The following is a 27,602-nucleotide window of genomic DNA, read 5'->3' on the forward strand; positions in this document are numbered from 1 at the left end:
TTGCGTTTCATGCCCGTAGGTCCCGATAGATAGGTTGAGAGCCCCCCAAGTAGGCTATCAGCTCAACGGAAGATGTTGGTGTGCTCCATTTGCTCTAGAGTTGCTATTTGGTCAGTATCATTAGGACATGTATTGATTGGTATGGCAGGACTCTGTCCTGACCTTTATGATAACTATGTATTCTTAGAGGATTGTAGACAGATGTCATGTGTACGGATACTTGTATGGCCTTGTTGGCCTATATTTTGAGTTTATAAATCATCATGTTGGTCTTATAGGCCCGTATGTCACGTGTATAAGTTTTTATATCAGGTTGGGTCATTCCATGTCGGGTAATTCCCTCACGTTTACTCTATTTATCTTATGACGCCCCTTCTGGCCCACTTACCTATGATGATGTAATAAGAAAGATACGTTATGTTGGTACTCGGTTGAGTAAAGTATCGGGTGCCCATCGCGGCCCATCGGTTTGGGTCGTAACATTCCCGTCATGTCAAGAATGTCAGGGGCAAAGGTTCTGCCCCAAAGCACTTTCTGTTTTCTCAGATTTTCCAGTCCAACATCCTTGGTCACACTAACCTTGGCCTTTTTCGAGGAACCAGGTTCCTCATTGGCGCCGGCCTTTCTCTTTATGGATTTTCTTACACTTTTTCCTTTCTCGTCAGATTTCTCAGACGCCTTCTCATACACATTCTTCTCAGACACCTTTTCAGCACACTCTTCAGCCACTTTCTCAACAGACTTGTCCACTGCAATGTTGCTAACTTCCATCACACTCACAAATGACGTTTTACCAAATTTTAGAACAGCAGGTTTTTGGAATATTTACGGATCAAGGGACTAGGTTCCTCATTCACCTCGTCATCAACATTTACCACAAGAGCTGTAGGTACTACCTCGTCATATACCTGCTTTCCACCCTTCATCAACCTCCTCCTCTTCTTTTCTTTCTTACTTTTCTTCAGTATTAACTCAAGAGCTTCCTTCTTTTGCAGTCTAGTAGTGGGCCATTTAGGAGTGGGCGGTTGGTGAGTTGCCATTTTACTCCTAGCACTAATGAAACTCGCAATAGCCACATTATCATAGTCTTCTTCACTCCCTTCATTTTCCTCCTCAGACAGAGATCTAATCTCAGGAGGAACAATGGCCAATAGCTCAACATAGAAATGAAGAGATAGAGGCATGATCAGTACTGACCTGGGGTTCTTTAGAAGAACAGGGAGTTTCATCCCAAGTAGGATCATAGTGCTCCTCTTGTGTGGAGGGATCAGGTCCCTCTGGAAGTTCCCCAGTAGTACTGTCTGGTGCCAGATTTTTGACAGGCACCAGTTCCCTTCCCTCCACCAGTAGACTATTACCTTCCCTTTTAGACCCATTTGTTTCAGACACGCCTTCATACTCACCAACTGCATAGCCCTTAGCAGCGATTGACAATATATTATCTATGGCCTCTTGTTCTTGCAAACCCAAAGTAAATTCAGAAGACATAGGAAGAGCATTACCTGTAGACTCGGCGACATTCAAATCAAGGCATGGGGTAGTCTTTGTTGATTCATCACTGTTACAACCCACTCCTTGCATCTCAGAACTTTCTTTCACTGGCCAACTAGAGATTTCCTGAAGTTCTTTTTCCGCCACTGTATCTACTTCTACCATTTTTTCTGATAAAACGGAAGGAGAGGTCGCTGCCACAAACTTCTTGGGATTCGAAGTTTTGCGACTCCGATGAGAATCAGTACTTGATTGGGTTGGGGAAGAAGTGGTAGTTGGTTATGACTCTTACTTAGGGTTTGTGCTAGAGAGCGTAGAGGTCATAGACTCTGTTACTATTTTGACGACAGGCGAAGACATAGTGGGGACGATGCTTGGAGCATTTTTGGCTTCAAGATTCTCAGACATAGTGGAGTGGAGTAAGGATTTATGGAAGAAGAAGATGTTTGGTTGTTGAAGAAAAAGGGAATTTTGGGATGTTAACAGTTGTGAGAGTGACAGTGTTTGGATTTATTAAAAAGGGGATGAGGGACCGGTTGAGAAAGGGTATTAAATTTTTTGGGTAGACGGGTCGTTTCGGAACAGGTATGAATCTTGGGTTCCAAAAAGAAAAAAATAGCAAGCTGACATTTTAATGATGTGGCATCCTTTTTAGCCGTTAAAAAAATTATGCATGAGAGTGCACAAGGAACCACTAACTTGTGTCACGGGAACCAGGTTCCCTGACAGATTTTGTAAATGTGAGCCTCGTCCTTTTGCAAAACTGCCATATGTTAGCTCGTTGCTTGCTCTGTAATTGACATGCGTGTCTACCTGTAATAGTATAGAAGTGAGTTAGACCTTACCAGAAAACACTTTTTAGCAATTTTACCTGTATATTTCTTTCATATCCCATTATCGAGGGACCAGGTCCTCAGATTGACTGTATCAACCCCAGTGCAAAACAATTCTTCTCAAAGTGCTCTCTGCTCAGTGCTTTGGTAAAGATATCTGCAATTTGATCTTCTGTACTGCAAAATATCATGCAGATAAGCCCTTTTTCAACATTATCTTTGAGGAAGTGATGTCGCACATCAATGTGCTTTGTTCTCTTATGTTGAACTGGATTCTTTGCCATGTTGAGAGCACTTGTGTTGTCATATAGTAAGGGCACACAATAAAAAAAAATACCAAAATCTTCTAGTTGTTGCTTGATCCACAGTAGTTGATCACAGTAAGAGGCAGCCACCACATACTCAGCTTCTCCAGTTGAAAGAGCCACTGAGTTTTATTTTCTTGTACCCCATGAAATTAGACATAAACCCAGAAAGTGTGCCATTCTAGAAGTGCTTTTCCTATCCACCAGATAACCAATATAGTCAGTGTCAGCATACCCGATCAAGTAGAAATTATCTCCTAATGAATAGTAGAGAACCATGTCCTGCGTTCCTTTGAGATACTTAAGGATTCTTTTGGCAGCCTTCAGATGATATTCCTTTGGATTAGATTGAAACCTCGCACACAATCCCATACTGAAAATGATATCCGGTCTGCTTGCTGTGAGATACAAGTGTGATCCAATGATACCTTTGTGCATAGTCTCGTTCACAGGGGAACCAGGTTCATCCATATCAAGACGAGTGACAGTGGAAATAGGAGTATCAATAATTTTTGAGCTTTCCATTTCAAACCTCTTCAGAAGCTCTTTGATGTACTTCTACTAACTTATCATTGTTCCCTTAGAAGTTTGCTTGACTTGCAAACCCAAGAAGAAATTCAATTCTCCCATCATGCTCATTTCAAACTCGCTTCCCATGAGCGTTGCAAACTCTTCACATAGAGAATCATTTGTTGCACCAAAGATGATGTCGTCAACATAAACTTGCACAATAAGCAGCTTTCTCCCCCGTTTCTTCGGAAATAAAGTGTTGTCAATTTTCCCCCTTGTAAAGCCATTTTCTAGAAGAAATTTGGATAACCTTTCATACCATGCACGAGGAGCCTGCTTTAGCCCGTATAAGGCCTTGTCGAGTTTAAAAACATGCTCAGGATGCTCATGACATTCGAAGCCAGGTGGTTGCTTGATGAAGACTTCTTCTTTTAGAAAGCCATTCAGAAAGGCACTTTTGACATCCATTTGATACAATTTGAATTCCATATGAGATGCAAAGGCAATAAGAATTTTGATGGACTCCATTCGAGCAACTGGAGCAAAAGTTTCATTATAGTCAATCCCTTCTTCCTGATTGTAGCCTTGAACTACTAGCTTTGCCTTATTCCTTGTTGTATTTCCAAACTTATCAAGTTTGTTTCTAAATACCCATCTGGTTCCTATAACTGTTCTGTCAGCAGGTCGAGGAACCAGGTGTCACACATTGTTGCTCTCAAATTGATGAAGTTCATCTTGCATAGCAGTAATTCAGTCAGGATTTTTCAATGCTTCCTTAATATTTTTGGGCTCAACTTGAGAAAGAAATGCAGAGAAGGCTAGTGAATTTCTTGACTTTGATTTAGTTTGAATCCCGGAGTCAAGAAGAGTGATCACATTTTGAAGAGGATGTGAACTTTTGTGCTTCCAATTAGATACATGAATCTCATTGCGAGAGGATCCAGGTACTTCTGAATGTGATCCTTGGTTAACGTGAGATCCGCTTCTCGGCTCAGCATCTACCACCCTGTTCTCAGCTTCAGTTGTTGTGATTGAGGGACTAGGTTCCTCCACATCAGTTGGAGATACAACTGCACCATCATCATTTGACTCCTTGACATGACTCATCATGTCAGCCTTTCCATTTGCCATGTCAATGACTTCTCCAGGAACAGTTGTCTACTATTCGTCTTGATCCATCTTATCATGTGAATCTTTCCCACATAGGTGGTGAGATTCATCAAAGATTATGTGTATGATTTCCTCAACACATTGAGTTCTTTTATTGTATACTTTGTAAGCTTTGCTTTGTGATGAATAGACTAGAAAGATTCCTTCATCACTTTTGGCATCAAAATTTTCAAGTGCTTCCTTACCATTGAGAACAAAACATTTGCAGCCAATTGTCCTCAAATATGTTAGCTTGGGCTTCCTTCCGTTCAGCAGTTCATACGGGGTTTTGTTAAGGAGGGAACTGATCATGCACCTGTTCACCAAGTAGCACGCAATGTTGACAGCTTCTGCCCAGAAACTCTTCGCAATGCCACTGTCAATCAATATTGTTCTTGCCATGTCTTCAAGAGTCCTATTCTTCCTTTTCACAACACCATTTTGTTGAAGTGTTCTTAGAGCTGAAAAATTGTGACTTATGCCATTTTTAGCACAGAATTTGTCGAATTTTGTCTTGTCAAATTCTGTGATGTGATCAGATCTTATACACGCCACATTATGGCTCCTTTTCACCTGGATCTTCTTCACAAATGTAGCAAATACTGGAAAGGTTTCATCCTTGGTTCTGAGAAATAGGGTCCAGGTGAATCTGGAGTAGTCGTCCACTATAACAAAGATATACTTCTTTCCTCCTCTACTTGGCACCCTCATAGGTCCACACAGATCCATATGGATGAGATCAAGTTTCCTTGAGGTACTCACTTCCTTTTGGGGCTTGAAAGAGGATCTGACTTGTTTTCCTTTTACACATGCATCACACCCTTGTGATCCTTGAAGATTGACTTGGGAAGGCCACGAACCAGGTCATTCTTGACCAATTTGTTAAGCAACGTAAAACTTGCATGACCCAATCTTCTGTGCCACAGTTCAGCATCATCATCAACAACGCTCAAACAACTGAGATTCCCATTTTGCAAGGACTCCAAATCAGCAACATAAATGTTTTTGTATCTTTTAGCCACCAGAACCACCTCACCAGTCACAAAATTTGTGATTGTGCACATTTTTTACACAAATTCTACTTTGTTTCCCTTGTCACAGATTTGGGATACACTTAGCAAGTTGTACTTTAACCCATTCACGTAGTACACAATTTCAATTGAGTGAGAAAGAGACTTCCCAATCCTTCCAACTCCTAGAATGTATCCCTTTTGCCATTTTCAAAGGACACACTCCCGCCTTGCAGGGCCTTGAGTGAAAGGAAATTATTTGTGCTTCCAGTCATGTGCTTCGAACAACCGATATCCATGTACCATTATTGGCTGCTCCCTTTCACTGCTCCCTGCACAAGGAAATCAAGGTTTAGACTTAGGAACCAAAATAAGTTTGGGTCCCTTGTAATGAGGAAAGGGATGAATCAGGACTCTTCTGATCCAAGCAGGCATCATATGTTTTTTATATGAGGGCCCAGGTTCTTTAACAGTAGTTACCTTTTTAGCAAAAACTTTGTTTTTCTATTGAGACTGAAATCTGGCCTTACAGGTTTCCTTAAAGTGCCCAGTATTACTACAGTGAGTGCAGAGCCAATTATTATGTACAGTAACGTACTTGCTATGAGGGTTATATGGAGTCTTTTCCCTTTTGAACCCTATTCCTTGCCTGTTTCCCCCATTGTTCTTATACATGGCAATGATAGCATCAGAGGACCAGGTCCACTTGAGTGATTTTTCTAGATCACTCTTAACTCTTCCTAGATCTTCCTGAAGTTGCTTATTTTTCTCTAGTTCGGCACACAGACTGGATTTTACTGATTTTAACTCATCTTCAATCATAAGATATTCCTCACTTGCAACTTCCTTTCCCTTTCGAGTAATCTTATGACCACCTTCTCCTTTTTGTTCATCAATTATTTCCTTTAAGTCTACAACTATCACTAATAAGTCATCTCTCCCATGCTTTATGTTAGCTACCTTTTTAGTTAAGGCTTTTTTCTCTTCTTTAAGACACTCAATGGTCTCTTTTAAATCAAACACAACAACTGTTAGGTCATCTCTCTCATGTTCTATGTTTGAAATTATTTCAGCTAGGGCATCTTTTTCTTTTTTTTTTCAAACTCTTAATGGTTTCTTTTAAATCGACCACACAAACTACTAGATCATCCATCTCATGTTCTACTTCTCCTAGTTCCACAGTTAATGTATTTTTATCATTTATAAGACTGTGATAAGTATCAATCAAAACATTTGCCAAAACATAAGTTTTTTTTGGAGAGTAAGACTTCAGATTTCTTTGAACATCTAGAAAGTCTACCTTATCGTCATCATCTTCATCATCGTCAAATTGTGCCATCAAGGCAAAGATTGTGTCATATTCAATTGCTTCACTTTCTACTGCCATCATGGAGTTGTCGCCTTTTTCATCATCTTCTCCATATTCACTGGAATAGTCTCCCCATGTAGCAAGATCTTGCTTCACAACATTGTCAACGACATCTTTTCTCTTGAATCATTTGTCAAGAACCGGGTTCCTCTTGACTACTTTGTCTATGTTGTGTTTGTACTGATCTTGCTTGAGGATGGGGCAATCCTTGATGAAATGTCCTGGTTTTCTACACTTATGACATAGGTCATAGCCTCTTGAATTGCTAGAGCTGCCCCTTTTTAGAATACCTCCATTTCTGTGAACCATTTTCTGAAATCTCTTTGTCAGGTAAGCCATATCGGCATCCTCACCACTTGAGTCATTTTTGTCTGTCTTGAGGACGAGGTTCTTCTCCTTTTTGGGCTCTCTTCTCTCATTATCCTTCTTCTTCTTTTTCATTTCATAAGTTTTCAGATTGCCAATGAGTTCATCAATGGTCAGCTTCTGCATATCCTTTGCCTCCATGATAGCATTTACTTTGCTTTCCCAGGATCCAGGTAATACGCTGAGTATTTTTCTGACAAGCTTGTTTCTTGGAATGATTTCTCCCAGAGAATGGAGCTCATTGATGATAGAAGTGAAGCGAGTGTGCATATCCTGAATGGACTCATCGTCTTTCATCCTGAATTGCTCATACTCAATGGTTAACATATCAATCTTCGACTGTTTGACTTGAGTAGTCCCTTCGTGTGCTGTTTGGAGAGCTTCCCAGATCTCCTTGGCAGATTGGCAAGCAAAAATCCGGTTGTATTCGCCTGGTCCAATACCACAGACGAGGATCTTTTTGGCTCGGAAGTTCTTCTCTATAGCCTTTCTGTCAGCATCATTGTATTCTTTCCTTGTCTTGGGAACTGACACTTTTGGTTCTCCAATGGTCTTCATAGGAACAAAAGGACCATCGCAGATGACATTCCAAAGTTCTGAGTCTTCAGCCATGATAAAATCATGCATCCTTATCTTCCACCATCCATAGTATTGGCCATTAAATCATGGTGGTCTGTAGGTTGATTGACCTTCTTCAAAGTTTGGTAGAGCAGCCATGAGGATCCTTTCTAGGTGTTAGCCTGATAGAAAGAACTTGTTCTGATATCAATTGATAGAAACTAAGGGTCCACCAAACTTATATAGAGAACCAGGTTTTCTATTTGTTTCCACGGAACACACGCACACAACAGTAAGTAAATGACATAGTAGAATTTTACAAGGAAAACTCTCAACTCACGGGATTAAAAATCACGACCTACCCTTGTAGGATTTCAACTTCACTACTGAGCAAACTTCAGATTATAAACTATTGTAACCTAGAAATTAATTTCTTAATCCCTCACTAACTTGTAATAACTCTATTATAAGCCCATTTGTAATAACTCTATTACAAAGCTTACAACTCGACTAACTCTAGCCAAGATACAAACACATGGTTTATGATTCTACAAAGGTCTCCTACACAATGCTTCTAACTAAGCTAAGTAGGAATTACAAGTAAATCACTTTGACAAAGGTGCTACACAACTAAGGACATATGATGGCTCAATGCAGGAAACTGGTCCTTCGTTATGTTGTTCTTTGTTCTTGACGCCTTGAATGTCACTTGCAGGTTGGCAATACACTTGAGAGAAAGCTTGATGAATTCTAGAGTGTGTGTGTGTGTTGTTTTGCCTTTCCTTCATGTTAATATTGCATAAGTGACATCACTTGAATGATGTAAGCATGTTTGGTACAAAGGCATTCCCCATAAAGTGACTGCTCCACTGTTTGCATTGTTGCGCGTGTGCAGAGGAACAATTACAGTCATTTTATAGCTGTGGGGAGTTGACTGGTACTGTCAGCAAGGACACTGATATCGATCTATTCCCTATATTGTTTCTTGGACTCTGAAAGTTGGAGCATGTCCCAGACTTGAGACATGTTCATCTTTAAGTACTCAGAGGATGTGAAACAGGTTCCCCACTTGGTTCTTAACATTAAGTTTGTCAGATCATCAAAATATAGCATGACACATAATTTATCATTGTTCTTCATAAATAACATACATGTAAGGTAATGAGGAAAATCTATGTATTATTTTAAGTAGGGTATAATGTGGAATAAGAATATGAAAATTAAATATTTTTTAACTGAATTAAAACAATAAAACTAACTACCATTCTAGTGTACAAACTTTTATTTTGCTAAAAAGTAATTAACTATTTTAAATTATACTGTATACTAATTTGTATATAATCCCGGTATAAATTGTATCTTACACCTAAATGACCCCTAACGGTAAGGCCTTTTTATGAAACTTGGCTGGTCAAGATTTAGGTTCATATACAATTTAATTGACAAAAGGGAAGTTGAAGAGCTAATTATGTTCTCCCCCATATTTGAACTTTTTGCCATTATGATATTATACCTAAAGAAAATACTTGAGGTCGAAAGTAAAAGAAAGAAATCCAACCAAATTATCCGGGATTATAACATTAGAATTAATTTATACCACATGAATTAAGCGTGAGATTAAATTTATATCTTTTGGCGGTATAAATTTTTAATCCTGCCTCTTATCACACCGGATGCCAAACAACCCTGATAGAGTAGGAAGTCCGGATATGGATATGTTTCAAATGCCCTCGTCCCTCTTCGCTTCGCTCAAAGGAAAAGTTGATATTCGCGTTTCGTGCTTCTCTACTAGTACATCAGAACCTGTGGGAAATGCTCTTCCCTTGTTCAATTCTTTGTCTTTTTTTTTGATTTCGTCTTACAAGTTATTTCTCCTTCCCCACAGATTGAAGCAAGAAAAAACAAGTCTCCTGTTGCTTACAAGCCCGGCGTGTTTGATAACCTGTTCCTAAGTCTATTCCGGAACAAAATGGTCCAGGTAAGCCCTCTATTCCGGAACAAAATGGTACAGGTAAGCCCATTTTAAACCTCCGTCTCCACTTCATATTGCTTGGTTTTCTCAAATAGTCCTGCAATTTGGGTAGGAGACTCGGTGGGACTCTGATAAGCATGGGTACGAGGGGCTAATTGAAGTGGCACATCGTCTGACGGTTGGTCAAAACAATTCCGAAACTAGAGACGCCGCGGTAACACCATTCTAGTGTTGTTTTTCTTTCATATATAAAATTTCCTCTGGTCGGTGGAGTACTTATTTGCGGGGAGGTGTGGTTGAATCTGTGGCCGATGTGACTAAGTGGGTTGTAGATTTTCATATCTCACCTTGTGATAGCTGCAAGTGTGACAGGTCCGGATATTGAGATCACTATTCCCTCCTCTGTTGTTGGAGCTCTACCGGATGCTTGTTGTACCTATAGATAGTGGTAAATTTGCAGCCTTGATGGTTGGTGAGTGATCATTCTTCCTTAACTTAGATTTTCTGCTTTCCTGATAGCAGTGGCGGCGGAACCTGGTTTTTAATTAAGGGGTGTCAAAATATAAAGAAATAAACACACAGAGAAGTCAAGGGGACAACATATAGTATATGTATATAAAAAAAAAAATTACCTATCTATACAGTGTAATTTTACCGCAAAATATGAGTAGCTCTGCCACTGCATGATAGTACAATTGATTCTTCTTGAGCTCCCTTTAAGCTAAACTAGCTACTTTTTCGCTGAATATTTGAATGTTATGCTTCTGAAAGCAAGGGTGACTGCATTATCTTGTCCTTGGCTCATGGGTCCGTGCGCTATTAATTCGGTGGATCTTCCTAATGGTTCCTCTTTGATGAGTGGGGTTAGTATTTCTATTCTCTTACTCTCTGTATTTTATCAGGGTTTCCTTGATATTAAACTTTTACAAGTTGGACTGCCACTAGTTAAAATGCTTTCACCCTTATTTTGATCTCTGGAAATAATTGTTGGAATAGGTTTTTGTGGAGAAATGCAAGTATCTGGAAGAGAGCAAATGTGTGGGTGTATGTATTAATACATGTAAACTCCCTACACAGGTCAGTTTTCTAGAGTGATACTTCTTATAGTTCCTAATTGCGTCCTTCTGATGCATTTGCAGTGCTGACTTTTTGTCATTCTTTATCTGGTGAATTACTTTGAGTCTTTGACGGTTGCTTTAATATCGTGCGCAGATTGTGTATAAGCCCTCCATATCTAGTAGATTGTAATTTGCTTCATTCATGTTTTCCTCTCTTTTTTTGCCTTTTATGTTGTGTGGATTATCCAGAGCAGGGAGTTTTTAAGTTTCTATTTCTTACTTTATAAAATATGGTTCTTCTATCAAAGCAGCATATGCTAGTACATAACTACATATTAGATTGCTCCTTGCCTAAGCAGCCAATTCAGGTAATAGAGCACGACTGGAAGTGACAAGGAGTACATAGGAGGAGTATTGGTGGTGTATGTCTGCATATGTGTTGGTTTAATATGTATATTCAAGGAATATGTTTATAACAGACAGAAAAATATGATACATGCATCCGCGAGGAGTTGCATTTTTGTTTATGCGTTATCTATCATAAATATATCCAAGTATTTGTCAGCCTGCATACCTGTAAGTGTTTCTTCAATATTCCCTTCCATACGACTTTCAAAATTACAAGAACCTCCCCAATTGTAAGATTTGTGTAGTTGATTGTCCTTTTTTGTAATTTAGAGTGGGTTGCTCTAGTGGTGAGTACCCTCCACTTCCAACCAAGAGGTTGTGAGTTCGAGTCACCCCAAGAGCAAGGTGGGGAGTTCTTGGAGGGAGGGAGCCGAGGGTCTATCGGAAACAGCCTCTCTACCCTAGGGTAGGGGTAAGGTCTGCGTACACACTACCCTCCCCAGACCCCACTAGTGGGATTATACTGGGTTGTTGACTTGTTGTTGTTGTTGTTAGCATTTATATAATGATGAGTTCGTCATGTGCACTTTGGTTTTTTGTTACTTAGCATTCTGTCAATGATTATTATTTTGACACCACTATTTCCATAAAACTTTAGTTCTCATACTATGTGTTTGAGCTAACGTTGAGACTTTATAAACAGAAAGAAAGGTTGAAATAACGGGAAATAAAACCCTTCTATATTGGAGTTTTAAATAAAGGTAATAGTTGATATAGATGAATATTTTGGAGGGCTGCTCATTTGGTGCTCACAATAGCTATCTCCTCATAAATAAATAAAATGAATGATTTTTTTGGGTGGGGCGGGGGCTGTTATTTCTAGAAGTCCTTTTCATAATCTTCTTGGCCTTAAATACTTGTTTTCAAAATTATGTGGTATATGTTTTCGGGAAGTGCTTCTCCGAGGAGAAAAATTGTCTATCTTCTTATAACAGTCTTTCTTAAAAACTCATCTGAAGTAAAATTTTCAAAATTTGTGCTTCAATGTATCGGGATTTCAATTTTTTTTGGTAAGAGAAGTAGTCTGTTCACGTGACTAATACTATTTGCATACAGAAATTAAAAGGAGGAAGGTTTTTGTTGTTTTAAAACCCGCGTGTGGCTTTTCAAATTAGGATTGACATCAATGAAAATTTATGTAATTAACATTTATACTATATGATAGTTTTATTGCTGTTGATTATTGTCACAAACAACATATCATCAGTTGGCATACCCGCATCAAATGGATGACATAGGTGTTAATGGATTCCGTACAGATTCTTTGAATAAACTAAAAATTAGCAAAAATCCGCACATATATATACTTATATGTACACACACTCGTATATACTTCTAATCGAGTTCATGTAACATACCTTCGGATGCCAATATTGCATGTTCAAATTACTAATGTGGCTTTACCTTCCGTTAAGACTATAGCGGACTTCAAAGTCTTGTGCATGCAGATCTCGCTAATCAATTATGTGTATATCCTGAACCTCCCCAACCACCTCTTTTCTATTTTAGATTTAATTTAGTGTTCCATTAAAAATGATCAAAGGTGCAAATGACACACATAGATGATAAAATGAGAAAAGTATGTTTGAGATTCTTTTGACATATCCTACATCGAAATACACTGATCTGTACGTGTGAAATCGTGGTGGTGAAGGTGTTAAAAGGAGACGAGATTGACCTAAACTTAAAGGGAAGGAAATTTTCTTGAAAAGACTTACAATATCTTGAAATTTATATAGACCTTGCATGAAATAAGGCACAATGGAAGAAAACATATGCATGGGCTATCCCAATTAGTTGGAATCAAGCGTTACTCTTGTTAGTACGTTTTGCTTTAGATCCATTGTTTGCTAGAACTAGGAGTGTCTTTTGTCTTGTGAGAGATTTATATATCAGTAAAAAATGTGGAGAACTTTCAGTTTTAGGGAAACTAATATAATATTGGGCTGAAACGTGATCAAATGGAGTGATATGGTATATGGATATTGAGGATTCACATAAATGATCCGAACATGCTTAAGATTGAGACATAATTGTTGTTTTTATCATTTTATGTAACTCTTCACAAAAGGCATGCTTGTACTGCCCGAAGAGCGATATAACCTTATGTATCATTACATGTTACTTTAGTTGCTCAAGACTTGTTCAAGGATTTTAGCCCCCACCCCACCTCAATATTTTATGTGTGGATACTCAAACTGTAGATAGTAGTGATTTATAATTAGAAAGTTTTTTTTTTTTTCACGATCAGATAAAGCAAGATTTCATTCAGTATGCATCTCCTAGATGCAACTGAGTACACCAAAAGAAGCTTGCTCCTGGACATTCTTTTGACTTTTATCTAAATACTCACTGAGCTAACAAAATCCAAAAACAAAAGGAAGTTATTTATGTTGCAAAGATTACACCAAGTAAAAAGATTGATTAAGCGTGTACACTTTAGAACATGTACTGGAGTTGCAGATTAGGTTATACAGTAGCTTCATGAGTTGTCAAATTCAATATTCTTACCTCTGTGAAAAGTTATTGGAATGAGATCTCATGCTATTTTTCATATTGCGTTTTTCTCATACATTCTTTTTCAATGATGCTAAGAGTACATGTATAGGTTAACTTAGAGGCCTTTTAGAGATCACACGAATCTTAACTCAAGTTAAATGTATTAGAGGCAGATGATCTAAATTTTGTTCTGCACTACAATGATCTAATATGTGGTGGCACACTGATGTTTCTATCCGATTTATTAGCTTCTTGAACTTTACAAATGCTTAAACTAATCGCTGCTTCTGTTAATGAAATTTACTTACTTAAAAAGACAAATGGCTGCTTCCGCAAATGTATTACAACTATGTTCAAGGTTCCCATATCTGAGCTTCATATGTTTGCTGTGCATCACATTTTTGCCGTTCTCTTTTTTAGACTTTCTTCAAGGATCACATGGGAGTTCCATTGGTGATGGAGCCAAACTTCACCGATTATAGCTGCCAGGTAACTGTTTTCACTGGCCAAGTGATGGTGCTATTGTAAAAAGCATATTTCTTTCATGCATCCTAAGCATATTATTGGCAACACAACCAGACCATGTGGAGGTTTTAACGGAACTCAAGATTGAGACCAAAATGTTAAGCAGCATTCCCCCCCACCCCCACCCCCACCCAAAAAAGAGATCATTGAGCGAAGAGTGAGTAAGAATATAATCCACTTCTAGTTGATATAACTACAGCTGATAGTTGTGAGGAAGTTGACATATTGGCAGCACATGCATGGGATGCTTGTAATTTAATTTTTGTGCATCCAAGAAACACCATGGGAACTTGCGTAACGTCGTGCCAATCTAATTGGCAGTTTAAATTCGGGATTCTACCTCCTCAGCCAGAAGCTGACGACACTCTTAAAGAGCCATGCTTGGAGATATGCCCCAACGCTGTTCGCCGAAAAGAGATGAGCCATAACATGGATGCACACAAGTGTCCGAAAGCATGATTTTTGTTTTTTTGTTAATCTTCTCTTAATTGTCCTGTTATTCTAATATCTTGAGTCCATAGTTTGTCTTCCACAACACTACAGCAAAAGTAGCGTCTACCTCCAGTTTAGTGTAACTACTTGTAAGAGGGAAATTTTAGAACAGAAGGACGAACAGCAAAATTCATTTTATGCATAAAACTCTAGAATATAATGCACATAGCAACTGCAATTGTAACCGATGTGGATATTCTGGGAGAGCAAAAAAACACTTTTTGTGTTGAGCTTTGAGGTGTTTAAGCAGCAACACGGAGAAGAAGCTACCAATTTTCGCTTCTTCAAGAAGCAAAAGCAAAATTAAAAAAATGATTTTTCATGATAAAATATTTTATTAAAATTTTATATTTACCAGATTATTCCTCACTAATTTAATTCATATTACTACTATTATAGAAGCAGCTAAGGAGAGGAGCTTGGGGTCGAAGGGGCAGTTTAGGAAATTGGGGTTTTTGGTACATCCACGGACACGCGTCTTTCCAGTTTCAAATGTTCATGTAATTGCTTTGTTTTTTCTCCTTCTTAGCTTAATCTTTGGTTCCCACGTGTATATTTGATAGCTTCTAACCAAATAGATCTCATAGCAAACAAAAGAGGTACTTATGCACACTTAGAAATGTAAGGAGGTGCTGGTTTAGATAACTGGTCACATATCTTAGCAGGATACTCACGAGGGGCTAAATATATGACCATTATTAGTTGTAAATAATAAAGAATAATTTATATATCATTACTAACAAAAATCTTTATATATGGGATTACAAATAATATTCATGAACTCGCAGGATTACAAATAATCTTTACTGAATTTTAGTGATTTTCACTTGCTTAAGAGAACAAAAATATCTTAATTTATTACCTTGCATTACCTCACGTGTTTACGTAAATTAAGTTACAATGGAGCTTTTTCTGAAAATTCATGGAATGCTACAAATAGTGAATCTCTTTCTGTCCCTGATTTTGCCACTTACAACATTACCAACGCATGTACAGTTTATTAAATTGAATTTAATGTACTATGGGGATTTATTTGAACACCCAAAAAGGACATAAAAGTGATAGTTTTAGGAAAAAATTATAGTTACACGTACGCCCAATTTTATACTTGCCTAAAGGAATTTTTATACGAATAGTCTGTCATATTCACTGTTTACTTTTTCTAGCCGTATACATAAATTATACATAAGTATACACATATAATATATAAATTATGTATATATATTATACTTTTACTAGCTATTTTTAGTTTAAGTAGTTGGGTGGTCGATTATTTGGATTAATTTGTTGTTAAAGTAACAGTTGCAACGAACCCACTTTGTAATGTCCGTTGGGCAGCCAAATTTATGAATTGGACCCGATTTAAATGCTTACTAAAAATTTAATCTTTGTAGAAAATTATTTTTGATCAAATATAATTTATTCAAACTTGTTATTTCTCGACCGAAGAAGAAATTGTTCTAAAGGTGAATCATATATTATGTTACTCAAAGTATTTTTTAAAGACTACCGGTGTAAAAAAGTTTAAAATTTGTATATACTGCTTTGTTGAAGTATTCTAAAGTCTAAATCGCATAAATAATCAACTTGCTTATTCTATGAGACTAATATTTAGTTTGAGATAATTACGAAGATTTTCTCATGAAATCAGAAATAAATAATTGATAGTTAGACAAAAGTTGTGTTGTAAACTGTAATTACTCAATTACAGTAATTGCACAACATAAAAATCTCTTTTTTTAAAATATAAATAAGAAGAAAAAAAAAGAAAAAAAACTACACCTCAAGATTTAGCATAGAGTTATTAGGCACGTGACTATCCGTAACTAGTCTCTTATAGAGTTGTCTTCTCCTTTTTGGTTTAATTATATTTGTATTGATTAAAATATTAATATATATACTTTATTTTTGTTTAATATATTTTAATTAATTTAAATCTTTCATAATAAATATTCAAACTTATTTTCTTGATTAAGATAACTTTAGTTGTAGAATGAATCTTGATAATACGTTTTTGCTTAATTCGAAATTTAGAAGCACTTCTTAAAGAAATTTGATCAAACACGAATATTGTATATCAATTACTTAAAAGAGCATTTCTCAAAAGGAGAGGGGGAAGGAGGTCTGAAGGTGGCAAGTGGGGAGAAGGAAGGAAAGGGTTAGGAAGAAAGCAAAGAAAAAGGGGTTTGGAACTTGGAAGGAAAAGAAAACTAGGAAGAGGAAGGCATTGTTTTTTTTTTTGGTACATTGCAGCTGGCTCGTATTTTAAAATAAAATAAAATAGTTTACACGTCTTGGTAATTGATTTGTGTATTTGACACGTCCAAAACTCAGGTGTTCGCAAGACGTATTTCTCTATATTCGATCACTACTAGTATTAAAACGTGGCTGAATACATAGACAGACTCCTAAACTTATCCCTTTTTTTCACCTAAACACTTAAACTCACCCCATGATCTATTGAGCACTCAATCTCTATTTAGATTGTGCAGATTGTGCCAATTAAATTGGCATGAGTATCTAATTGTCGTGTCTAATTGACACAATTTAAATATAAATTGAGTGGGGTGAGTTTAAGTGTCTGAATAAAAAAAAAAAAAAGGACAAATTTAGAGATCTGTCTATGTATTCAGCCTTAAAATGTCTATCTGATAATTGGTGATAACATTAAGTGACTATTTATGTATTTCAGCAAACTCAAATACAACTACATTCAACACTTTTTGTGTACCAAAGGGATAAACTTGACAGCAATGTTGCTCCACCATATAAATAATACTTTTCTGGCTTAATAAAATAAAAAGACATAATAAATATTTAATATTTAACACATAAATAAATAAAAAATAAAAATCCAAAAGTAGCAGTTAATTAAATCCAATTTGACAAAATATGTAAATTGTATCAACAACAACAACGACAATAATAATCCAGTAAAATCCTACAAATGGGGTCTGGATGCCCTATTTTGATTAGCCTGTTTCCAAGAGGGAGAAGGTCGGAGGACAGTGGGTAACGCAAACCTTATCCCTACCCCGAGGGAGTAAAGAAGCTGTTTCCGAAAGAATCCTTGGCTCAAGAAGACGAATAAATTATATCATATACAAATATAGTTTAAAAAAGAAAAAATTTACACAGTATAGCCTCTTCAAAATAATAGGTGATAAATATATATTTTTATATATTAAATTATAATGTACATATTTTGTATATAATTATTATATATTTAACTAGCGACTAGAATTATTTTTTTTACCGATCAAATGTGTTAAAAACCTCTAAAAAGGTGTTTGATTTAAGCCTCAATTCTAAACAAGCTCAAAAAAGTTGTCTTTACCAGTCAAGCCCATTCTAACAACTTTCATTTCGATTCTATCCGATAAATAATTTGACGGTATACTTATTATACAAGTACTTACCTTGTTAAGTAACTTGTGTTCTAAATCAAATGCGAGACGTATAATACATAGGCAAGCCTATCCTTTTTGCCTTTTTTTGGAAGTTCCATGTGAAACAGTTTAGGTTAATGTAGAATCAAGTCTGTACACACTTGAAGGGGGGAGAAAGGAAAATAATAAAGGAAAAAATAAGTTATAGTGCAGTGAACTGGTGGGTTGGACGAGTAAGGCGTGAGCTCCCAATGTTGCGTCTCTCTATAAAATAAAATGTGGATGTTGACAAGATACGCCTTTTGGGTTCCGTCTCGTACATTCAAACGGGCAGCTACCCAACAGATTCCGGCGGCGAGGCGTGTAGTGAGTAGTACAGTGAGTAGCTGGCAAAAGGAGAAAGTGGAAAAAATGAAGTACGTTGTGGTAACAGGAGGGGTGGTGAGTGGTTTGGGGAAGGGCGTCACAGCAAGTAGCATCGGTGTTGTTCTTAAAGCCTGCGGCCTTCGGGTTACCTCCATCAAAATTGGTTTGTGCTTCTTTTTAATTGTGCTTACTTCACTACTGCTACTCTCTTTTGTTTCCACATCATTGGGAGATATTAATGCGTTTTGCAGATCCTTATTTGAACACCGATGCTGGTACCATGTCTCCTTTTGAGCATGGGGAGGTTTTTGTGCTCGATGATGGTGGAGAGGTTCCTTCCATCTCTTTGTTTTTCTCTATTGCCGTATTGCCCTACTTCACTTCAATAATTACAACTTTTGACTTCAAACACTTCTTATAATGGATATTTATTGTTACCTAAATTCTTTCCCTTTGTTCAACTCTTGTCATCAATACTGTCTTCCATGAAAATTATCAGAGAGAATATCGTGTTCTAACCAATATAATATTTTCAAAGATGTTTGCTCATTCTTTGCAATATTACTGTGCTTCAACAGGTTGATCTAGATTTAGGAAATTATGAACGATTTCTCGATGTGACATTGACCAAAGATAACAATATCACAACTGGAAAGATATATCAGGTGCTTATACATATACACGAATACACGTTTGTGTGTCTGTGTCTGGATGTGCTTCCCTTCAACACTAAATAAGTTTGTTTATGCACCAGTCTGTACTAGAGAAGGAAAGGAAAGGTGATTACCTCGGAAAAACTGTTCAGGTGATTATACTTTCTTGCCGTGATATGGTGTATGAGAAAATCAGTGTAAAAGAAATCTGTTACTAAGAACTGTGGGGTTGTTTCTCTCTCTCTCTCTCCCCCTCTTTCAGGTGGTTCCACACATCACTGATGCTATCAAGGATTGGATTGAGTCAGTATCTCTTGTTCCTGTGGATGGGGAGGAGGGACCTGCAGATGTTTGTGTCATTGAATTGGGTGGGACTGTAGGTAAGTTCTTCTAGAGGCAGTGGTATCTTATGTACTCAGAGCTGCTCCTTTCTCTTACTCCTTATCCATGAGCATGTCGTTTCTTCTCAAATAACATCTTACTTGATCATTTTTAGGCGATATTGAATCAATGCCCTTCATTGAGGCTTTACGACAGTTATATTTTTCAGTCGGTAAGTGGGAATTTGCTTAAATTGGAGGGGGTGATCATTTATGCCATTGATTTCTAGTCTCTAGCTGAATGCCCTCTTATGATTTGTATTAATGTATTCATTAGTTTAACTTTTCTTTATTGCAATTTCCTGGTGTAACTATTCTATTTTTATCTATCAGGGCAAGATAACTTTTGCCTCATTCACGTCAGTCTTATACCTGTATTGGGGGTCGTGGGTGAGCAAGTAATATCTTATGCCACGTATATGATTAAAGCATGTGACTGTTTTGTTCTTGTTCTTTTTATTTTCCCTATACTGCTCTCTGTAGTCTCCCTTGCCTCTGCAGAAAACTAAGCCTACCCAACATAGTGTGCGGGAACTGAGAGCATTAGGTTTGATTCCCCATTTTTTAGCATGCCGTTCTGCTCAGGTATTTTGCGATCCTTCGCAATAATCTGCATTTAGTATTCTATATGATGCCTACAGGATTAGTTTAGTTAATATTTCATAACAGTTTTAAGATGAGCTAGACTGTGCTTAGAAGATGCAAGGATCTCTGTGATCCCCTTTCCCTTTCATTTGTTCTGTCTTCCAAGTTTGTAAGATGGATTAGCAGTGAACGTCCTCGCTAGTTTTCTTAGAAGCATTAGGACCTATCATCTTAATAGGTTTGGTTTCTCTAAGTAAAAGCTCCTCAATGTGAGTCAGAGCAAGGCAATTCATATGTCAGTTTCACCTCAATTTGTAGGAGTTTGTTTTTCTTTGACACATCTCCATTCCGCTGACACAATGGAAATATGTTTATTTTGATTATGTTACAGCCATTGCTTGAGAATGCCAAACAGAAGCTTTCGCAATTTTGTCATGTTCCAGTAAGTTTCATTTGTGAGGCTTTTTCTTACTGTGCGGCTTGGGTTTGAAAGTCACTTCTAACTTTTCCATTTTATTGCTTTTCCCGTAGGTTGCTAATATCCTAAATATCCATGATGTTCCAAACATTTGGCACATTCCTCTCTTGCTTCAGGTGGGCCTTGCTGCCATTAGTCATTTGTCATATTGTAATGTAAATATTGCTCATGATTACCATTTTTAAAACAGAACCAAAGTGCTCATGATGCTATTCTAAAGCAACTGGATTTACTAAGGTACTAAGCTTCTTCGTTCTTCTTTTATGTTTTCTTTAAGCTAGAATTTGGAATTTTAAAATTATTCCCTGCATCCCAGAAAGAATGTTGGGATTCGAAAATGAGAGTCAATGCATCAAATTTACGGTGTGAATTCAGATATCAACTTTCTTGAATTTTCTTAGCTAAAATTTTAATATTTAGCAAATACAGTACGTAGTACTATTATGCATCACACTTAATATTTTTTTTAGTTAAAAGTCTTTGAAAAGATCGTAGACAAAGAGAAAACTGTTTGGATCCGCAAATACTGATGATAATGTCATTCTTTCTGGAAAAGAGGGAGTAATTCTCTACTCTCATTATTCCCCTACTGTTCTACTGAAATCGCAAAATTATTTAATAGCTACATATGCAGTTTTTTTCTCATTTATGAGTTTAACCTGGTATTTTTTTTAATTGTAAGTAGCTGCTATCTGATATGGACCTAAACGAGCCTAATCGATTTTGATATTTTGTAAGAGCTTAATATGTTTGCTGACAATATTTATCTATGTCTCAGTGTGGCAAGACATGTTGATTTACAGGAGTGGACCAGAAGAGCTGAGACATCTGATAACATTACCAAATCTGTTAGTAGGATCAGGAAATATAGGTATACTTTCTAACAAGTACATGCTCTGAGCAAAACTTATTCTTTTTTCAGGTGAGCATTGCGATGGTTGGGAAGTACGTTGGGCTAACAGATTCATATTTGTCTGTAGTGAAGGTACCATTAATGATACTGCAAAGAACATCTCCACATTTCTTTTCAAGCGTAATAAACCAAACTGAAGTTTCAGGAACCGGCCTGCATGTGTTGCTTCCGATTTTATTTTCAAAGTAGCATTTTCCTATTGGACATTGCTAATATTCTACTTCCTGGTGCTGGAATAGAAAGATAAGACTTTTGCAGCTTAAAACTGTTACTTGGTATTGACTACTCTGTCTTTCTATGTTTCTTTTCATATTTCCAGGCTCTTATGCATGCCTGTATTGCATGTTCATTGAAGCCGTCAATCGCCTGGATTGCAGCATCAGATCTTGAAGATGATAGTGCTAAATTGGTACCTAGCTTTTCCTCTTTTTCCCGTTAAGTGCTGCCTCGGACTGCTGATTGTAACTACCTTTTTCCATAGAATCCAGAAGCTCATGCAGCTGCATGGAAGACTCTAAGGGTAAATTTTGATCCTTGTCTAGTAGTAATAGTTATGTCATCCGTCATTCTTGCTCCAGTTATTGCTCATTGTTTGCTCAATATTTTCACTTTATTTAGACATGAATTACTCCACCTGCTTTTTCTAGTGAGAAGAAAAAAACAGTAGTTTTTTATAGCAATATTAGTCATAGAGCAAGGGTGACCAACTTCTTAGCTGATCATCTCTTTAACACGTCATGTTGTCTCCTTGGCGTGTTGACAATTCGAGGTTTATTTTGGGTGAATTTGACAATTCAATTTTTTTATTGCACTGCTACTTACTCAAGGTTGGCCTTTAGTCCACCTGCCAACTTTCATCATCTTACTTCCATTTGTACTTTTATTGTGGGTACCCACTACCCGATTCTAGCTCATGGTGGTTGTGGTTTTCTAGGGTCTACCTTAAGATGCCTTGTTACTGCTGAGTGCTAATGTGAGATGTGTGTGAATACGTCACTCCAGTCAAATTCTAAGCTTCTATTACAATAGCATGCAGTGTATCCATGAATAGTGTTTTTGTCATCTAATATTACCAAGAATTTTAAGCTGAGTGTGTAGTCTTGTGCTGTTATGAACTATTTTCTCTGACAATTTCACTAGCAAGGTTGTGCAAAAATCTTGTTCATTTTAGAGGCTATTTAATCAAATCCTCCTGTGCAGGGTGCAGCATGCGTCTTGGTTCCTGGTGGATTTGGTGATCGGGGTGTCAAGGGAATGATGTTGGCTGCAAGGTATGCCAGGGAGAACAGCGTACCATATCTGGGGATCTGTTTAGGGATGCAGATCTCTGTTATTGAGTTTGCTAGATCTGTGAGTTCATTTTCTTGAACATCAAATCAGAAGATTCATTGTGTTTGATAAACTCTCTAATAGTTGGCACTATATGGTTTAACCGTTGAAGGTTTTACATTTGGAGAAGGCCAACAGTGAAGAGTTTGATCCCCAGACACCTGAGCGTGTTGTAATTTTCATGCCAGAGGTAGCTTGCTCACTATAAAGCATAAATAGATGGATGCTGTATTGCCTTTTTATAATGAACTCCTCTACCTTTTTTCCCATTTCGCTGCTACATTCTTTTTAAAGTATGGATTAGTAAGATTCTCTACTACATCTTCTTGGTAATGCAGGGATCAAAAACACATATGGGAAGTACAATGAGGCTTGGTTCTCGAAGAACGTTGTTCCAGACTCCTGATTGTATCACTGCAAAGCTGTACAGATTCTATATGTCATCATTTCACAGTTAAATCATAAGAATTAGACTAGAAAGCTTTCATCTATCATCATTAGAGTGCCTCCATCAGATGATTGGGTCATTTGGCATCTTTCAGGGCTTCCTAGGCTTTGAACTAGGCTTAGAATGTAATTTGTATGCTGTGTACCTCTGACAGGAGCATAACACTTGATCTTGAAGTTGTCAAGCCTGATTTGTGATGGGGACTATGATTCGTTTGGACATCTTTTTTTCATTGAGACCTGAGTTTTTGCACCTGTGCAGGATTTCTTTGATATTTGCATTGCATGTTTGTAAGAGTACCTAACATTCTTTCTGTTGGCAGGTATAACAATTCAGAATATGTGGACGAACGACATCGCCATAGATATGAGGTTAAACCATAAGAGTAAACTTTGTTGCATTGAAATGGTCGTTTCATGTATGTTGTCATCCCTGCAGCATAATCTTTTAGTGTTGTGTGTATGTTGCAGGTCAATCCTGAGATTGTTGGCTCTTTGGAAGAAGCCGGCTTGAAATTTGTAGGAAGGGATGAAAGTGGGAAACGGATGGAGGTTTGTTTTTGCAGTATAGGTTATAAGTCACTATTGACTTCCTGAAGAAACGAAAAACTAGTTCTTTGTGACATTGTTCTTGCTCTATGTCAGTGATCATTTGGTCACATTGTCTTCTTTTTTTTTTTTTTCAAAAATCTCGGTGGTGTTGGGGCTAGCTTGAGCACACCTCAACTATTCCACCCGATACCTGCTACCTCACACCCACACAGGTACCAGGTAACTCTGCAAACCAAAGCTTGAGCAGATTGGGAGAAATCACCTAGTGTTTTTTGCCTCCATTGGGATTTGAACCCAAGACCTCATGGTTCTCCTCCTACTTCATTGACCACTAGGCCCCACCCTTGGGTGCATCGTTTGGTCACATTGTTGTGATTTCCTGATTACTTTCTTCTTTCTGTTATTGCTATTGTTGACTTGTTCTTCCTCCCCAACCCAAAAAAAAAAAACGCTTTTTATGCAGATTTTGGAACTTCCAGATCATCCATTTTACATTGGGGTGCAATTTCATCCTGAATTTAAGTCAAGGCCTGGGAGGCCGTCTGCTCCTTTTCTAGGTAGGGATTAGTTGGATGAATGTGTCTGTCCTGAGTATAATAACTATGGACTTCATGCTATATAAAAGAAAATGGCATTTTTGGTGCTTATTATTTCCCTATTATTGACATTGATGTAAATGTGTATTGTCCTTTATCTAAGAGGCAGTTTCATAGTTCCATACAGTTTCTGTGCTTATTGTTTTATTGTGTTGCTCTAGGCAGTGACATCGGATGATGTCCTTTATTTCTTCACAAGGAAGATTTATCAGTTTAACAAAGTTGTTTATATTGCTTAAGAAATCTATGGCTGTTCTTATGTGTCTTGATATATATACATATATGAAGATATATGTATACGTTTCTTTAGACTAGGGTAGCAGTGGCGAAGGATATGGGGAACGATTAGTTGGGAGGGTTATAGGGGATAACTAGTTTAAACATTCTTTTCCTCGAGCCGTTTTGTTTCTGCATTTCTCTCTCCAAGCATGTTTTGTATTCGTCCATCGCTTCCTTTAGTCGCAATTTGCAAATTTATTTGACCCTGCCAATATATTGGTATAAGTGGATCTTTTTTCGAGATTGGTGGTAGAAGAGAGGACCTGATAAGCTGAGCAGACAAATGTTATACATATATTAATTTTGCGATGATACTGTATTCCTATGCATTACGCCATTACCAAAATAGGATTCTAACAGAGTTTGCAACTTGTTAATTCGACATGATGTGATGATCCCTCTACCTAAGATCCATCTGTCATATTTGTCTTTGTGCGACAGGTCTGGTCTTGGCAGCAACAGGAAAGTTAGAAGCTTATGTTAAGAGGCAGCAGAATGGAAGTGTGTATGCAATACATCAGCAGTAGCGGTCATATTGGTTTTTGTAACGAGGTGCATGTCTTAAAGAATATTAACGTTTAGTTGCCCACGTACAATCGAATCCATGCAGACCAAGCGAAAGATAGGGTATGATGGAGCAAAAAGATCTACCTACGCGATACCAATTAGTTGGGCATATGTTTTAGTCATGTAAGTTTATTTAGTTTAGTCCTATGCTTTTTAGGAGTTTTAACCGTCTGAGATTTTTATGCCTACAGAAAATATGGAGAACTTTTGGTAATTTTTATTTGTATGATGTTGGCCTGAGATGACTTTAAATGGAGAAACATGCCAGTGAGGATTCATAACCCCAAGTTGCTTGGGATTGAGACGTATATGGTTGTTTTAGTTGCGTGGGCTAACTTTTTGTCTTGGATATAGATGAACTCTAGAACTTCTGCCCTTTTATTCAAATGGAAGAAGTGCAAATAAGCAAAATATGACATGCTGGCCTAGTTGATTACTGACTGTCGCCTTCATGGCCGCTTTCTAGTTAAAATCCTTTCGTCTTAGGCGAATAAAAGGGATGGGAGCTATCTAGAGCTGGGGATAAAAAGAGGGGAAACGATTCTTCTGCATATCATTTGGAGTGGTGCTGTTTTTTTTTTTTTTTATTTATTTTCATTCGCGTTTCTTCAGTTCATCGACTTTTTTTTTTTTTTTTTTTTTTTTTTTTTACACCTTACAACTCTTAGGCAGATCTTATCCGGCAAGCTGTTTCCACATCAGTGGAGATACATACCATTGATAAATACCAGTTTTTTTTTTTTTTTTCTTGTAACCTTCATGACCTTTTTTTTTTAAGTTTTCAAAAGATAATATGGAAGAGACTTCTCTATACAAGAACACTTCCATATCTCCCAAGTATAATTCAACTAACAAAAAAATTGGCTTTGTCATATCTTCTTCTTATGTTAGGTAACTGCCATTTGTCAAGTTGAAAAATTCCTTTCACCTCTTTCGAAAGTTGTTGAAAAGAGTGATAGAAGGTACTACTTCCACTTGAGGAAGCCATCTTAGCAAGAAAGTCTGCCACTTGATTTGCTTTTCTGTAACAATGTGAAATTATCAACTCTGCTTCTTGAATGATCTTATAAGTGTCTCTGATAAGTTTCCTGAGCTTAAGGTTACTAGTATCCATATTAAGGAGCATATTAGTGATGATCAAAGAGTCCATCTTCAGGTTGAATCTATTGAACCCATTCTGTATGCACCATTCTCCTCCATGTTTAGCTGCAACAACCTCTGCTAGATTGTTGCTTTTGGATTGAACAGGGACTGAGAAGGCCATGATTAGTTCTCCATTATCATTTCTGACCACACCTCCTATACCAGCTCTGCCAGTTTCCATAACATAACTTCCATCAGTATTGACCTTTACCATATCTGGTAAAGGTTTAATCCAATTTACTTGCCTCCAAATCACTACTGGCTTCAACTTCTCCACCATGTCACAAATAGGGATCCAAGTTCCAGGAAGTTCAATTTTTGGAAAGGTAGTTTGTAGAGTAGCTTTAATAATCCAAACGATCTGTTGTTCCATTTTAACTCTAACAAATCTTTTTTTATCACCAAATTTGCAAGAAGTCCAGTTCCTCCATATTTTCTAACTAATAATCACTGGCATAGCTTGAAGAACTAGCCTGTGTACTTCATTCTTAGGCTTTATATCCCACCACTGTTTGAGCACTCTTCTAATATCCCAATTATTATGATGGGTGGTACCAAAAGGCCCTCCAAAATATTTCCATACATGACAGGCAGCCTCGCCCTCTATAAAGGTATGTTGGATGGAATCACATTGTGTTCTTTGACAGCAAAAGCATCTGGATACCATGTGATTCCCAAAATTTGCAATAACTTCATCGAATGGTAACTTTCTCAAGTAAAGTCTCCATACCAGGAATGAGATTTTAAATAGAATGGATTTGTGCCACACTTTATTCAACTCCAGATTCTTTTGCTTGCTATGTCTAACTGTCGACCATGCCGACTTGGTTGAGTATTTCCCATCTTCAGTGTCTTTCCATATTGCATAGTCTTGTTGATCAGGTTCTCCAATTTCAATATGCATGATCTGTTGAGCCAGGTGTTCTGGGATTGCTTCTCTAATCTTGTCCATGTTCCATCTTCCATCAATAAGAAAATCACTGACAGTACTTTTGGAATTCCCAGGAGCTTGAGGTACCAGCTTCGCTAATGCTCCATTATCTGTCCAGCTATCCCACCAAAAGTTAATATCTCTAGCATTGATCTTCCATAGAATTCTACACTCAGCTTTGTCTCTCGCTTGAAGCATATTCTTCCAAATCTGGGAATCTTTACTATTAACGGCTCTAGATACGGGATGACTCCTAGAACAATACTTAGCGTTGAGGAATTCTGCCAGGAGAGATAGTTGGGTTCTGAACCTCCACCATCTTTTTATTGCTAAGGTGTTAGAGATATCCTCCATGCTTCTTATGCCAATTCCACCTTCATTCTTTGGGAAACATAAATTTTTTCATGAGCTCCAATGGTATTTGTTCTTGTCTCGGGAAGAACCCCAAA

At 37.4% G+C, this 27,602-nt stretch overlaps 4 protein-coding genes across 7 annotated transcripts; 2 read left to right on the top strand and 2 right to left on the bottom strand.

Moving 5' to 3' along the window:
• Positions 1-2,185: 2,185 nt before the first annotated feature.
• Positions 2,186-3,154, bottom strand: LOC142176654 (secreted RxLR effector protein 161-like). Its single transcript, XM_075244750.1, has 2 exons — positions 2,794-3,154; positions 2,186-2,304 (listed from the first exon to the last, which is right to left on the bottom strand). The coding sequence occupies exons 1-2, from the start codon at positions 3,152-3,154 to the stop codon at positions 2,186-2,188; spliced, it is 480 nt and encodes a 159-aa protein (XP_075100851.1).
• Positions 3,155-9,207: 6,053 nt separating this feature from the next.
• LOC107782038 (beta-carotene isomerase D27, chloroplastic) lies at positions 9,208-14,775 on the top strand. The gene is made up of 8 exons (XM_016602876.2): positions 9,208-9,396; positions 9,477-9,569; positions 9,676-9,777; positions 9,936-10,035; positions 10,335-10,426; positions 10,560-10,640; positions 13,949-14,017; positions 14,375-14,775. The coding sequence occupies exons 1-8, from the start codon at positions 9,265-9,267 to the stop codon at positions 14,510-14,512; spliced, it is 807 nt and encodes a 268-aa protein (XP_016458362.2). The 5' UTR covers positions 9,208-9,264; the 3' UTR covers positions 14,513-14,775.
• Positions 14,776-17,986: 3,211 nt separating this feature from the next.
• LOC107782029 (uncharacterized) lies at positions 17,987-25,387 on the top strand. 4 transcript variants are annotated; one of them, XM_075244682.1, is made up of 22 exons: positions 17,987-18,463; positions 18,552-18,631; positions 18,879-18,965; positions 19,055-19,105; positions 19,216-19,333; positions 19,450-19,506; positions 19,667-19,731; positions 19,835-19,918; positions 20,310-20,360; positions 20,450-20,512; positions 20,587-20,633; positions 21,175-21,244; positions 21,319-21,381; positions 21,629-21,718; positions 21,791-21,829; positions 22,510-22,659; positions 22,751-22,828; positions 22,977-23,062; positions 23,409-23,457; positions 23,557-23,637; positions 24,101-24,194; positions 24,954-25,387. In XM_075244682.1, exons 1-22 carry the CDS (start codon positions 18,211-18,213, stop codon positions 25,037-25,039), a joined length of 1,842 nt encoding a protein of 613 aa, XP_075100783.1. In that variant the 5' UTR covers positions 17,987-18,210; the 3' UTR covers positions 25,040-25,387. The 4 variants fall into 4 exon arrangements, 3 of the variants coding, with proteins under 3 accessions (XP_075100783.1, XP_075100781.1, XP_075100782.1); XR_012705324.1 differs by having other exon boundaries at positions 18,028-18,463; positions 19,667-19,761; positions 22,977-23,091; XM_075244680.1 differs by having other exon boundaries at positions 18,028-18,463; positions 19,667-19,761.
• A 1,271-nt stretch (positions 25,388-26,658) lies between these two features.
• On the bottom strand, positions 26,659-27,507 carry LOC142176659 (uncharacterized). The gene has a single exon (XM_075244767.1). The coding sequence runs from the start codon at positions 27,505-27,507 to the stop codon at positions 26,659-26,661; it is 849 nt and encodes a 282-aa protein (XP_075100868.1).
• Between the last annotated feature and the right edge of the window lie 95 nt (positions 27,508-27,602).

Source organism: Nicotiana tabacum, chromosome 22, assembly GCF_000715075.1.
Source record: "Nicotiana tabacum cultivar K326 chromosome 22, ASM71507v2, whole genome shotgun sequence".
In the NCBI taxonomy this organism is placed as follows: Eukaryota; Viridiplantae; Streptophyta; class Magnoliopsida; order Solanales; family Solanaceae; genus Nicotiana; species Nicotiana tabacum.

Excerpts from the sequence above, each read along its gene's own strand:
- LOC142176654 (XM_075244750.1), bottom strand. The coding sequence starts at position 3,154 with ATGGAAAGCTCAAAAATTATTGATACTCCTATTTCCACTGTCACTCGT. Across the intron at positions 2,305-2,793 it reads TAGAATGGCACACTTTCTGG|GTAGACACGCATGTCAATTA; the intron begins GTTTATGTCTAA and ends ATACTATTACAG.
- LOC107782038 (XM_016602876.2), top strand. The coding sequence starts at position 9,265 with ATGCCAAACAACCCTGATAGAGTAGGAAGTCCGGATATGGATATGTTT. Across the intron at positions 10,427-10,559 it reads GTTCCTCTTTGATGAGTGGG|GTTTTTGTGGAGAAATGCAA; the intron begins GTTAGTATTTCT and ends TTGTTGGAATAG. Across the intron at positions 10,641-13,948 it reads CATGTAAACTCCCTACACAG|ACTTTCTTCAAGGATCACAT; the intron begins GTCAGTTTTCTA and ends TCTCTTTTTTAG.
- LOC107782029 (XM_075244680.1), top strand. The coding sequence starts at position 18,211 with ATGTGGATGTTGACAAGATACGCCTTTTGGGTTCCGTCTCGTACATTC. Across the intron at positions 19,334-19,449 it reads TGAATTGGGTGGGACTGTAG|GCGATATTGAATCAATGCCC; the intron begins GTAAGTTCTTCT and ends GATCATTTTTAG. Across the intron at positions 21,382-21,628 it reads CATATTTGTCTGTAGTGAAG|GCTCTTATGCATGCCTGTAT; the intron begins GTACCATTAATG and ends TCATATTTCCAG.
- LOC142176659 (XM_075244767.1), bottom strand. The coding sequence starts at position 27,507 with ATGGAGGATATCTCTAACACCTTAGCAATAAAAAGATGGTGGAGGTTC.